Source organism: Struthio camelus, chromosome 26 (genome assembly GCF_040807025.1).
Source record: "Struthio camelus isolate bStrCam1 chromosome 26, bStrCam1.hap1, whole genome shotgun sequence".
Classification (NCBI taxonomy): Eukaryota; Metazoa; Chordata; class Aves; order Struthioniformes; family Struthionidae; genus Struthio; species Struthio camelus.
In genome coordinates, this window is record NC_090967.1 from 328,032 (window position 1) to 340,856 (window position 12,825).

General features: G+C 57.1%; 2 protein-coding genes across 8 annotated transcripts in view; both read left to right on the forward strand.

The window, feature by feature from the left end:
* HMG20B (high mobility group 20B) overlaps nucleotides 1–8,619 on the forward strand; it is an 18,044-nt gene extending 9,425 nt beyond the window's left edge. For 4 of the 7 annotated variants that reach the window (XM_068920321.1, XM_009669863.2, XM_068920322.1 and 1 more), the window contains 9 exons: nucleotides 104–187; nucleotides 3,546–3,651; nucleotides 4,115–4,318; nucleotides 4,734–4,854; nucleotides 4,993–5,045; nucleotides 5,389–5,464; nucleotides 5,815–6,030; nucleotides 6,493–6,625; nucleotides 7,261–8,619. In XM_068920321.1, coding sequence (XP_068776422.1) covers nucleotides 150–187; nucleotides 3,546–3,651; nucleotides 4,115–4,318; nucleotides 4,734–4,854; nucleotides 4,993–5,045; nucleotides 5,389–5,464; nucleotides 5,815–6,030; nucleotides 6,493–6,625; nucleotides 7,261–7,273 — 960 coding nt within the window. In that variant the 5' untranslated portion in view covers nucleotides 104–149 and the 3' untranslated portion in view covers nucleotides 7,274–8,619. Of the gene's footprint in view, nucleotides 1–100; nucleotides 188–3,545; nucleotides 3,652–4,114; nucleotides 4,319–4,733; nucleotides 4,855–4,992; nucleotides 5,046–5,388; nucleotides 5,465–5,814; nucleotides 6,031–6,492; nucleotides 6,626–7,260 lie in introns of all 7 variants that reach the window. The other 3 variants (XM_068920319.1, XM_068920323.1, XM_068920324.1) reach the window with 3 other exon arrangements.
* A 667-nt stretch (nucleotides 8,620–9,286) lies between these two features.
* Nucleotides 9,287–12,795, forward strand: GIPC3 (GIPC PDZ domain containing family member 3). Its single transcript, XM_068920340.1, has 6 exons — nucleotides 9,287–9,608; nucleotides 10,220–10,405; nucleotides 10,956–11,136; nucleotides 12,074–12,186; nucleotides 12,486–12,567; nucleotides 12,644–12,795. The coding sequence occupies exons 1-6, from the start codon at nucleotides 9,351–9,353 to the stop codon at nucleotides 12,793–12,795; spliced, it is 972 nt and encodes a 323-aa protein (XP_068776441.1). The 5' UTR covers nucleotides 9,287–9,350.
* Nucleotides 12,796–12,825: the final 30 nt, after the last annotated feature.

Sequence of the window (12,825 nt, forward strand, 5' to 3'; positions counted from 1 at the left end):
AGAGCTCTCCAAACTTCGGCTTGGCCACCTCCATCTACAGAGTATCTTCCTCGCTGCTGCCTGTCCAGCAAGTGGCAATAACAGCTCTGATTTTGTGTTTCAGGGGTCCTGATCTGAGCAGTGTTGGCAGTGGTCTGCGAGGACTGCCCATGGCCCACAACACAAAGCAGCTGGCTGCAGGGATGCTGTAAGTGTTTTCCTCCTCGGGCCCGTGTGCTGTTGCTTCCAGCTGTGGAGATGCTGACTGATCTTCTAGTGCCTAAATGGAAGTCTTAACCTTGGCCAAATGGGAATGTGATCTCTTGTATGTCACAAGTTGCTTTGGGTCACCTTGTCCCTGTCCTGTGCCTGGTCCTGTTTTTGCCTCTTGCCAAAAGGTGGCTAGTCCTGGTTTGAAAACCTTAGGGATTTTCCCTGTCTTTTGGGAAGGCTGGTCTCCTTACCTCAGGCTTTGGCCATCTCCCGGTTATTTCAACTTCATTAGCTTGTGCTTTCACCTATGTTATTACCATAGCAAGTAAGTATAGGGCCAAGCACAGGGCCTGTGAGGCCTGCTTGGGGAGGAGGAAAGGCATTTAGTTGTGTTGGGAGATTAAGATCATCTAGAAGTGCCATCTGCCTCACCTAAACTGATGTGGTCTGTTATCCTTATTGACTAAGGGGCTAGACTTCTCTGCTCTTGCCTTCTGGATGTGCAAACTCCGTGTGATGCATCCAGCACAGGAGACACCGAAAAAGAGATCCCATCTTGCTAGCGTGGGCCCTGGCCTCAGTGAGATGCACACATAGATGCGTGCCTGGGAGCAGAGGTGCTTGCTGAAATGGGCTCTGGTGTCTGGGGCTGCCACAGCCCCTTGCTTGGTGCAGCTGCTCCCTTCCTGTGGTTACATGTAAATGTTGAATCGTAGGGATGCAACCAGGATCCCAGGGCCTGTTTCACAAGCAAGAGAAGAATGGTGTGAGACATTCTTAGAATTCGATCTGAAAATGAGGAAAATTGTCTGAGGCTGTTTTCCCGATACCATAGCTAAACTGATAGGTGCCAGGGAGCCAAATCCTTTATAGCTGTCCATGAGGACAAGCAGACAGAGAAATTCATGCGTGGCACAAAGGGAAGTGAATGTCAGAATGAGTTGGTTAAGGGAGGTTAAGATAGGAGGAGGAATCTTGCCTGAAAAAAGCATTCTTAGGCTGCTGTGAGCTCCTGTGGGGAGGCAGAGCATTGCTTTTGCATTCTGGACTGGTGATGGAGAGTGTTAGCATGGCCACAGAGTGGGATCTTACTGTATCAGCTTGTCTAGCAGCATTTCTGTAAGAGCTGATAAAGAAAGGTTGAGGTTGGCCATGCTCTTATGGAGCTCTGGGAATTTTTATTCCAGCAGACTGAAGGAAAAACTGTTCTTGTACCTTCCGGTAGGCATTAGAGTAACCAGTGTAAGTGCAGAGTGGCTGGCCTAATTTGGATCCCAATGAAGAGCCCAAGCCAGGGATCTGCTACATTAACGAATTAAAATAGTTATGCATGGTGTCCTTGCGGACTTACAGAAAGGGACTTGGACAAGTTAATTACAAGTATGGTTGGTACAGGTAATCACAAGATAGTGGTAGGCTGGCATCTCTAAGGAGATTTTGCACCAAATATATGATGCAAGAAGTAGATGATGTAAAGTCTATGGAGTGTATCCTGAATGAGTCAAGATCTATCTGGCTTTTAGTGTACAACTAAGTTTTATTTTTCTATTAAGCCTTGTGGGACTTGTGCTTGGCCCTGTGCTACTTGATGTATCTTGTGACCTTGATGAAAGCACAAACCAATGAAGTTTGTTACAACACTCGTGTTCTTCATGATTCTCCTGATTCAGGGGACCTGACCACATTTTGGTGTGGTTGAGTGCATGATTAGCTGGGCAACAGCCAGCAGAAACCACTTTGGTAGAGCAGGATGTCAAGTCCTGTGCCTGGGATCAAAGGGTGTGGGTGGGATGGGGAGTCTGCCGTGGGAAGCAACTGACTAGAGAAGGAGCCAGAGGATAGTTGGGTGGGCAGGAGTCCCATAGAGATGCTGCAGTTCGGGTGGGGGTGTTCAGTTGGAGCAGGGAGGCTCTGTTGGCCCAGATAGGTCAGTATGGGAGATGTGTTGTCAGCTGAAGTCAGGTGCTGATTGGCAAAGTTGAGGCATCAAGCTGGAAAGCAGACCTTGGGGCTTCCAGCCTCTCACTTAAAACTGTTTGATGCATTTCAACGTGGCTTGATTTCTCTAAGTAGCAACATGGGCAGCAGGAACCTGATAGAGCAGTTGTCACTGGAGCAGGCAATGGCTGAGTGAGTCCTGCAGGCCCTCAAATAGCCATGTCAGAGCCCTGCCCTTGTCTTCTGGCTTATGGGTTTTTGTTATCCCTGGTAGCGCTCATCTCTGACCTGGATGATGCTCCCAGGCAGTGCCTGTGGAGCCATGATATAACCTGCCGGAGCTCTTCCCTACCAGAAGAGGATCAAGTGCTTCATGTCACTTGGGACACCTCCCTATGGTGTGAGGCTAATTCTTGGTGGCGTGTGAGGACATGCTGGAGCTTGCGTACAGTTACTTTCACTGCTAACTGCCCCCAGGAGCAGCACTGGGAGCTCCCAGGCCAATATAAAATGTCACTGAAAAGACTGGGGTTGGTCATCAGACCCTGGATCAGCTTTTATGTGTCCAGGGCTGCTGGGGCCAACAGTTATGTCCTGCTTGCCTGGCTGGATGATGACTCAAAACTGGCTTTTCCTTGGCTTTGGTTTAAAGGGAAGGTATCGAATGCTGGGGGCTTTCTGAACTGCCTCTCAGCTGCCAGCACCCAGGTGTGCTGGCTTGGAGGCTAGTCCTGGGAGCTGCAAAGCGGGAGCTGTTTAGTTGCCCTCATCTCTGGCAAACATGCTGTCCCCTTGAAGCCTTGCTGTGCAGTAGCGATGTTTGCAGATGCTCTTGGGCTGTTGTTGCTCTGCTGTTACAGCCTAGGAACGTTCCCCTGCTCAGATTTCTGTCTCCTGTGTGGCTGCTTCCCGTATGTTAGGTGCTTTCTTTGCAGCTGTTGTTACTGGTGGGTGAATTCAGTTTTGGATACCCCAGATGAAGGCAAACATCTCCCGTGCCTTTTCCCGCAGCGAGATAGGAGTCATGGGGACCCCTCTGGCTTCCAGCTATGGAGGCAGGGGGACGGATAGCAGCTGCCATTGTGAGTACTGAACTAATGCTCTCTACTGTTGCTGGGTGGGCCAGCAAGAGTGAGACACATCTCACTGACCTGTGCCCACCCTGATGTGCCCCAGTATGCCCAGGCAGCCAGATCTGGGGTTTGCTTGAACCATGTAATTCAACCTTGCTGTCCCCTAGCAAAATGGGAAGAGTGTAGGAGCAGAGGTTTTGGGTCTGGTAACAGGTCTGGGGGCTGTTTGTGTGGGTGGGAGCAGGAGAATCTGGCAAGCACAGAGCCATGATCCTGGGGGATATTCCCATATTGATCCTGGTAACTTCCTAGTCCTTTCTGACAGGAGCTTTCTGGTTGCAGACACACCACAGGCAAAGCTCAGCATGGCAGCTTCCTGGTGGCCATCAAACAGGAGAAGGGGGAGGTGGCCCGGACGAGCAGCGAGAAGCCTCATGGTGAGGAAGAGGTGAGCCCTGCTGCTCCAGTGCCTGTGGCCCTCCCTGCTCCACCCCTGTGAGTGGGATCTGGGTTGCCCAGCCTGGGGCTGGTGTCCCCAGCAAGGCAGCAGGTGCTTTGCTGGGCTGTGTTGACTGGCATGTGATAGCAGATGGCTGCATGTCCATCTCAGTGTCCCTTTCTGTCCCCCTTGCACTGCACATATCTGACAGAGCTGCTGTTGTAATAGTTAGGCCCTGTCTAGAGGCTGTCCCTTCACTTGCCCTTCATAGCCCAGGCACAGCTGTGCCATAAAATGTGCAAACTTGTGGCTACCGCTAAGGCCTGAGAAAAGGCCAAGACATCCTCTCCCTTGAGGGATATGAGGCCTCAGCAGATCTGTAAGCTGCTCCCCTCCCTGTGTCCTGCTGATGCAGTGGCAACATGTACTCTGATTGGTGCTCTGTTGACTCTTCCTCTTTTCTGGGTGCCAGCCAGTGAAGAAGAGAGGCTGGCCCAAGGGGAAGAAGAGGAAGAAGATCCTTCCTAATGGCCCCAAAGCCCCTGTGACTGGCTACGTCCGTTTCCTGAATGAACGGCGGGAGCAGATCCGCACACAGCATCCTGACCTACCCTTCCCAGAGATCACTAAGATGCTGGGGGCTGAGTGGAGCAAGCTGCAGCTCTCAGAGAAACAGGTACTAGCTCCTGAGAGGGACCCTCATTTCTCCTGCTTGGGCTAGCAGCCAACCCACAGATGCTGGCTGCATGGGAGGCTGAGCCTCTGTCCTCATGGGGCTGGCAGTGCTCTCTGGAGGCACGTAAGAACCTGAAGAATCTGAGACATGTTTGCTTGCTGCCTGGCTGTAGCTCCAAGTATGAATTGGGAATAGCTCCATCACCAGATCTTGGTGCACTGGCAGACAAGATCTTTGCTGTGGGCAGGATCTGGCCCCTGAAAGCATCCCATGAAGGTGGTTCTTAGGAGCTTGTCCCGGTACTGCTGGGCTGGTGAGCAGGAGATGAGCTCTGAGTGGTAGGAGGGTTCAACAGCATCCTGGGGAGCCCGCTGCCTGGGGCTGAGCTAGGCTAAGGACCTGTCTGTGGCTGTAGCGGTACCTGGATGAAGCAGAGCGGGAGAAGCAGCAGTACATGAAGGAGCTGCGGGAATACCAGCAGTCAGAGGCCTACAAGATGTGCACGGAGAAGATCCAGGAGAAGAAGATCAAAAAAGGTAGGTGGTGGGATCAGTGGCTGCAGGTGTTGCTGCCCTTAGTCTGCCCAGGATCTGGCTGGGTGCTGCCAGAGCCTCTCAGGAGGTGCGGGGTGGCTCTAGGAAGAACCAGGCAGGTAATCTCCTTCTCCGTTCCAGAGGATGCTGGCTCTGCAGCAGTGAACACCTTGCTAAATGGGCACCCACAGAAGGTAAGGCCCTGGCAGCTCTACCACTGACTTGGGAAACTGAGGCATGTTGAGCCCCTGGGTTTGGGTGTGGGAAGGTGAGCAGAGACTGACTGGCTACTTCTTTGGGCTGATGGGGCCTCACAGGTATTGCTTCAAGATGGCAACTTCCTGCTGAAGCGGAGCCTGGAGTTGCAGGAGGCAGAGCGTAGCCATCCCCTGCTCTGTCTCTCCCTGTCCTCCCAGCCTCCCCAGGGGTCACCTCTTGCCCTGTCCCCATGCTGCCTGTGTGATCAACCCCAGGGAGATAGGGTCCCCTTCAGTGGGTGGTTCAGCCCTGCCTGATCTGTCCCCTCCCATCTGCCAGGCTGGTGAGTGCAGTGACACGTTCTCCACCTTTGATGTCCCCATCTTCACGGAGGAGTTTTTGGACCAGAATAAAGGTGAGGGGCTGAGCCACAGGGCAGGGACTGCTGGGGGCTGCCATAGTGCAGCATCTCTAATGGGGGTCCCTGGCCCATAGGGAGGGCTGTAGCAAGCAGTGTTGTTGCCGGAGAAGCCTGCATCCTGTATGACAGGATCACAGCTGTCATAGGGTGCTACGTTCAGGCTGTGAAATGTCCCTGGTGAGGAGAGGTTTAGGGAGCAGATCCTGGCTGGAGCCTGGGGGTTGGTGATGTTGAGCCTCTCTTGGAAAAGCAAGGGCTGGGGAAGGGATTGAGTTTGGGATGGGGTGGGGGAAGAATCACTGGGCCACCCTCTGCCTGTGCTGACCCTGCTCTGTCCCTGGCAGCACGGGAAGCTGAGCTGCGGCGCCTGAGGAAGATGAATACGGAGTTTGAGGAGCAGAATGCCATCCTGCAGAAGCACACAGAGAGCATGAACTGTGCCAAGGAGAAGCTGGAGCAGGAGCTGGCCCAGGAGGAGCGGCAGACCCTGGCCTTGCAGCAGCAGCTCCAATCTGTGCGACAGGCCCTCACCACCAGCTTCGCGTCTCTTCCCATCCCTGGTGAGTCCAGGGCAGTCCTGTGGACCAGTCTGCTGCTGGGATGTGACATCACACTAAGGGACACTGCTGGGGCTCTGCCCATGGCTAAGCCTGGGGCAAACAGGGATGTTATGGGGACATGGGGCAGTGATAACTGCTCATCCACTTGTGGGAAAGACTCCTGGAGCATTTTGGGAACTCTTCCAGAGTCCAGGGATGTGACAGCTGTCCAGATCCTCCATAGGCGGGATGGGACAGGCTGGGAACTGTCCTAGTGTCTAGTCATAGTCGCAGATCCACCTGCAAGACAGATTAGCCCAAATCCTTTCATTCCTGGGTTTTTATCGGTGCAATCTGTACCCTGCTGCAAGGAGAGAGGTCCAGGGTTTCTTCCCCAGCCACCACTAGCATGTGCAGGGCTGGATGGGAGCTTTGCTTGCCTTGTGGGCCCTGCACATGGCTAACTGGGCTGCTGCCTTGTAGGCACTGGGGAGACCCCCACACTGAACACTCTGGATTTCTACATGGCCAAACTGCACAGTGCCATTGAGAGCAACCCGCTGCAGCATGAGAAACTGGTGGTTCGCATCAAGGAGATCCTATCTCGGATAGCCAGGTGAGCTGGGCAGGGCTGGCTGTGGCCTGCCCTGGAGCTGAGCCAGGTGCCCTTGGGCCCTCATGTCCCAGCAAGCACCTGGACCACTGGGTCAACCTCTGGCAGGATGGATGAAGGGAGCTGAGCAGAGAAGGGCTTGGAGCTGTTCCCATCCCACTCTGGGGGTCTCTGTGTGGGGCTTGGGGGTGGTTGTGTCTCTCCAGCAGCTTTCCTCTGGCTGTTTAACCCTTCCTGGGTAGAGGAGCAGGAATGCCCTTGGCGGGGGGGTCCCCAGCTTAGACTACAAAGTGAGTGCAGGAACAGAGAAGCTGGGCTGTATCTCTGGGAAGGGTTTAGTGTCCATGCCCGTCAGAGGGCTGGGGTGGGGGTGCTGGGGCCCAGTGTTGCTGGGCAGGGGAGGGCAGTTGCCCCCCTGGAGGGGCTCACCAGCTCTTGTGGTTCCCAGCAGGCCTAGGCAGAAGGATGGGAGTGGAGGGGTCCTTGTTACAGGCGAACATGTGCGTTCTCTTGATATGAGGTGTCTCGAGACAGGCTGGGGTGATGGCTTGGAGGCTGCTGCCAGTCCCTTGTCTGCCTGCTTTGCTGGGGAGAAGCCTCAACCCCTCTAACTTGGCCTTACTTTCCTTCCTGTTCAGTGAACACTTATGAAGAGGACCAATCCCTCCCAGAGTCCAGGGCCAGCCGGACCACGGCCCTGTCCCTTGGAGCTCACACAAGGGACAGTCTCTGCTGGGGGTCCGGCAGCTTTCCCCTGCCATCCTGCACACATCTCGCTGGAGAAGTGACTGGGTAACTCCTCCTGGCCTCAGTCTGGCTGGGCTCTCTGGGTGCAGCACCTCCAAGGACCTTGAGCTGCTGGGGACCAAGCAGTGATGCAGCTGAGAGATCTAAGCTGGTATGGTGCTGGGCGAGGAGACAGCCTGCAGTGGGTGCAAGCACCCTCTCTCTGCTTTCCCACGAGATCCCCAGCTCCTGCAGCCTTGGCTGGGCATTGCCTGGCAGCTCTTGCTCACTAAACCAGAGACTCTCCAAAGGGTATCTGATGTCAAATGAGGCACCGTGGCCTTTGACTTACTGACCTGGGGGTAAATTGGCCTCTTTCAGGGTGACTGTCAGGCTGCTTGGCAGCTGTAATAGGCCTTTAAGGAAAAAAAGGGAGTTAAAACCCACCCCTTCCTTTAGAGCCTCATCTCTCCCTGTTAGTAGGGATGTGACCTCATTTTAAAGCAGTCTTTCAAAATGTTTGGCTCAAGGCTCCTGTCCCTTTGCCCTGTCCATCACTAAGTGAGCCCTGGGGGAGGGATGCTGTGCCTGGTGGAGGACAGCAGGGTGTCCAGGGGAGTGCCTGGGAGCTGTTGGGGCATCCCAGCCTAGCCCTACCAGTAAGTCAGTCTGGGAACCCTCTTGGTTTTTTGTGGTGGGTGAGTTGGCAGATTTCCTTCCTGGCCATGTCTTGCTTTATTTAATCTTCCCCGTTCCCCTCACTGTTCCCCAGCAGGTGCCTTCAGCCCTACTGCCCCCATGTGCCCCTTTGCCCATCTCGCCCTGCCTGGGAGCCACTGGCTGCCTCCCCCTCTTGGCCTCTCCATTCCCTGTGCTGGCACGAGAATAAAGTCTTGGCGCTGCAGGGGTGGAGTAGGGACCAACCTCTTCCTCCTGGCACAGGGGGAGCCTGCAGGGTGGCTTGCTGGGCCCTCAGGTCAATCCTGTATCGTGGGACCACTGTGATGGCAGCCATGTCCTCACTGTGCTGTACTGGGGTCAGACCTCCCTGGGGCTGCCTGTCACTAATCTCAGATTGTATGATTAGAGTGTCTTATTTTCTTACTAGCACTACATGGATCCAGCCCTGGGAGCAACCCAGGGGCTGGTGCGTGACCACCCGTCTCTTGCGTGCAAAGTCAATGCTCTGTAGATAAGTCTCCTGGTTGCCATCTCCTGGTGGTCGCTTGGCTCAGGATGGAGATGGGAGCAAATAAATATGGGAGAAACAAGCGGCTTGGGCTGTGTGTATGTGGAAGGGTGGTGTGTGTTCATGCCTGCTCGGCAGGCTGTGGGGATCTTGCCTTGGGGTGCAATTCTGCTTGGGGGGGGGAGGGGGGGCATGAGGACTGCTCTCAATGGGAGCTGTTGTTTTGCTGACCTGGCCTGAGGGCTGGGATTGCAGGAGAGACTTGGGAGTTACTGTTTGGGGCTTGGAGCCATGCTGCCCCTGTGAGTCCGTTGTCCCTTCTGAGTCAGCAGTGGCACATCTGTAAATCGCAGCTGTCTCCCTCCAGCTCCCTGCTTCCATTGCTACCCATGACCTGTTGCAAAGGAGCTAGTTTGCAGGTCCCTTCCTGGTGGTATCCCCAGGGGTTGTGGGTGCTGGGGGCTGCCTGGGCATCCTTCACCTGTTCAGCCAGAGGCGTTTACTGAGTCCTGCTGCCAAGTGAGCTGGGCTGGCACAGCCTAGCCTGCAGCAAAAGAGTAGTGGGGCCTAACTCATCTTGACCTCCCCACACTGCAGCTTGGGAGAATGTGATGAACCTGGCTCTGGGCTGGTTGCTCTCCCACCTGGCTCCTTGAGCTTTGCTAGAGCCATTCCTATACGGCAGAGCTCATCTGATCTTCATCAAATAACCTGCACTGCCTGATCAGGTTCCCAGGCCCAGGGATCGCCTTACGGCTGAGCTGGGAGCCAGCACCTATCTATAATTCAGCAGGGCCAGCAGCTGGTGGGAGGATGCAGCAGGCAGGCAGGCAAGGCAGGCAGGCTGAGGAGGACAGCCCCATGGAGAACGGCATGGGGCAGGAACCGAGGGCTGCCGAGACACCCACTGCAGAGGGTGCCCCAGCACCCCGGGCCCCCCGGGTCCGCCCACGGCTGGTGTTTCACACCCAGCTGGCCCACGGCAGCCCCACAGGCCGCATCGAGGGCTTCACCAACGTGAAGGAGCTCTATGCCAAAATTGCTGAAGTCTTCAGCATCGCGCCCACTGAGGTGAGGGGGCTGTGGCTGCTGGGGGGGAGGGGGCTTGCTCTGCACTGGTTCTGCTAACCAAAGCCTTAATGCCAACCCCATGGCACTGACTGTGGGCTAGCCCTGCTACGTGTCCCCAGCAGCCTGCAAATCCAGCCCCCCAAAGTGCACTGGCAAAGTGCATTTTAATCTAAGGGCTGTCTTCCCTGGAGAGAGGTTGGGTTGCTCATACCTTGGTTTTCCCACATTGTGCAGGCAGTGAGCTGGGGGAAGGGACCCTGGGCTGTGTACACCTTGGCTGTCCTGCTTCAGCTGATGCTGGATGCCGTGTAAGCCTGGAGCTGAGGGGGTGGGTGTGCTGGGTGGACACAAGGGTGCATGCAGATGGGTGCAGCCCATGCAAGGATGGGTCCAGGCCTTGTTGCCCCCAGTCCCCTGCCTGTCAGGGTGGGCTCGGGATCCTGTGGATCACTGGAGCACTTTGGTCCTGCAGCAGCCAGACCTGGCCTGATCCACCCTTGCCGGGGATCACTGCTAGCAGTTGTGTGCTGGCCTGGCACCTCTGATGCCCCCTGCTCTCTGCGGGGTGTCCCCAGCCACCGGGCAGGAGGTGATGAGGCTGCCTGGGGCAGATCCTCTTTTGCACGCTCAACACGCACAAAGTGGACATGCAGAAGCTGCTAGGTGGGCAGATCGGCCTGGAGGACTTCATCTTCGCCCACGTCCGGGGTGAGACAAAGGAGGTGGAGGTGACCAAGACTGAGGATGCCCTTGGCCTCACCATCACGGACAATGGGGCTGGCTATGCTTTCATCAAGGTGAGGGCACGTGGTGCTGAAGGGGGCTTCAGGGACGCCCTGGGGGGGGGGGGGGGGTCATGGCCCATGAGGAGACCTATGACCTGTGTAATGTGCTATTGCCTGTCCTGCCACCCTGACCCTAGCAGCAGTTTCAGACCCTCACTTCCTGGGTCAGTGCTGCATTGCCACCCTGACCCACACCCTAATCCTCAGCCTTATTGCACCAGGGAAGAGGAGGAAGAGGTTGCTGTGGCTTGTGGGTGCCCCAAGCCTGCTTCAGAGCTGGGAAGTCCCTACTGAGAAACAGGGGGGCAAGAGGGGCCAGGAGAGCTGACATCCCCCCCAAAACAGCCCTGAGGGTGAAAGCCGGCCTGGATGTTGTTCCCCCCCGCCAGCAGCTCTTGGCCTCCTGGCCTGACCTGGTTGGGATGGTACCAAGGGAAAGTGGACCATGGAGGCACCCATGTGTGGCATAGGGTGAGGGCTGCACCCATCCATCCTTCCCACGAGGGTGAGCTCCTATGTGACATTCCCCCCGCTGGTGTCGCCGTGTCCCTGCAAACCCTAGCGAATAAAGGAGGGGAGCATCATCAACCGCATCCAGACAGTGTGCGTGGGCGACAGCATCGAGGCCATCAATGACCACACCATCGTGGGCTGCCGGCACTATGAGGTGGCCCGGATGCTGCGGGAGCTGCCCCGGGCTCAGCCCTTCACCCTTCGCCTAGTGCAGCCCAAAAAGGCCTTTGGTGAGTCACAGTGTAGGCTGTGGGTCTGGTGTCACCCCTGGCCAGGTGTGGGTCCTGGGGTCTCCCTGCTTTTACCCCAGGGCTGAGGGAGCCCCGGCTTGAGGCACACTGGGATCCCATTCCCACAGGTCCCTCCCAGCAACACGCGGGTCCTGTGCACTGATCCCTACGGTTGCACGTGTGTGTGTGTGCATGCGCATGTGTGCATGCGCATGTGTGCGCTTGTGCTGTGACATCCTGACCAGGGTGCCATGGTCCTGCACCCAGCCCAGTCCCTCCTGCCTTGCAGCCCCCTCCCCAAGGACCTCATTCCTCCCCCCCACCCCCGGCAGGGGCCACACTGGATGCCAAGAGCAGTGCCAGGCCCACAGCTTCAACTTGCACTGTACCCGTATGAGCACCCATGTCTCTAGGTGCACCTCCATACTCATATGTGCAACCTCTGGTATGGCTATGTGTCCCTATATCTGTGGGCACCCTCTCACTGCAGTTGTGTGCACCCTCACACCGTGTGTGTCATTGCATCACACCCATGTGCACCCCCCCCCATGCCCTTGTGTGTACCTTTGCACTGCACCCGCACCCCACAGCCCTGTGGGCACCCCCACATGGACGCTCTTCATACCCCTGTGCACTCTTGTCCTGCACCCTTACGTGCATCCACAGCACCCTCATCCATATGCACGCCCCATGGTAAGCACCCTGTGCACCTCCACCCTGCATCCATGGGCGCCCCTTATGCCTGCATATCCCCTGAGCCACCCTCTTTGTGCATGGTGCCCCCCTCATGTGCACCCCAGGGTCCTTGGATGTCCTTGGTCTGGGGCTGGTTGCGGATGGGGTGGTGGGTCCTGGGCGCAGGGGATGGAGAGGGGTGGGGTGGGGGTCAAGACCTACTTGTGCCCTCAACCCCTTTTCCCCTTGCTCTGGGATGCAGATATGATTGGGCAGAGGATGCGGAGCAGCAAGTGCCTGGGCGAGGGCAGAGTGGCCAGCGGGAAGGAGACGCTGCGGCTGCGTGCAAAGGGCCCTGCCACGCTGGAGGAGGGGGTAAGGGGGCTGGGGCAGGACAGGGGACCCACAGCCCCCTGGCCACTCGCCCTGTCCCCCCTGAGGGTGCAGAGCCTTGGGAGGGTGTGAGCATCCTGGCCTGGCCTTGCACCCCTCCCGGTGTGCAGAGCATCTCCCCAGGGTGCAGTGCTGGATGCCAGCCTGCGCCAGGAGGCCACATCCTGCTCCACCCAGGGGGACACAGCTCTGCGGCGGTGGCCTTGTCAGCTACCGTTGCCAGAGTCGGGCCATGCCCCGAGCCCCAGCTCGCTCTGTCTAACGGAGCCTCTCGCCCGCAGCCCAGCGCCTTCGAGGAAGAAGCTGCCCGCCGGGTGGACGACCTGCTCGAGAGCTACATGGGCATCCGCGACAGTGAGCTGGGTGAGTGCCCAGGGCGCGGGGTGAGCGGTTTGTGGGCGCCCGCCGCGGCCCCGCTGAGCCCTGCCTCTCCCTGCAGCCTCAACCATGGTGGAGACGGCCAAGGAGTGCCCCAGCGCCGCCGAGCTCGCCAAGGGCTTGGACTCGGTACTGGGCGAGTTCGCCTTCCCCGACGAGTTCGTGGCCGAGGTGTGGGCGGCCGTCTGCGAGGCCAAGGGGCGGCAGAAGTAGCTGCGGGGCGGCGCTGCCCCTCACCCAGGT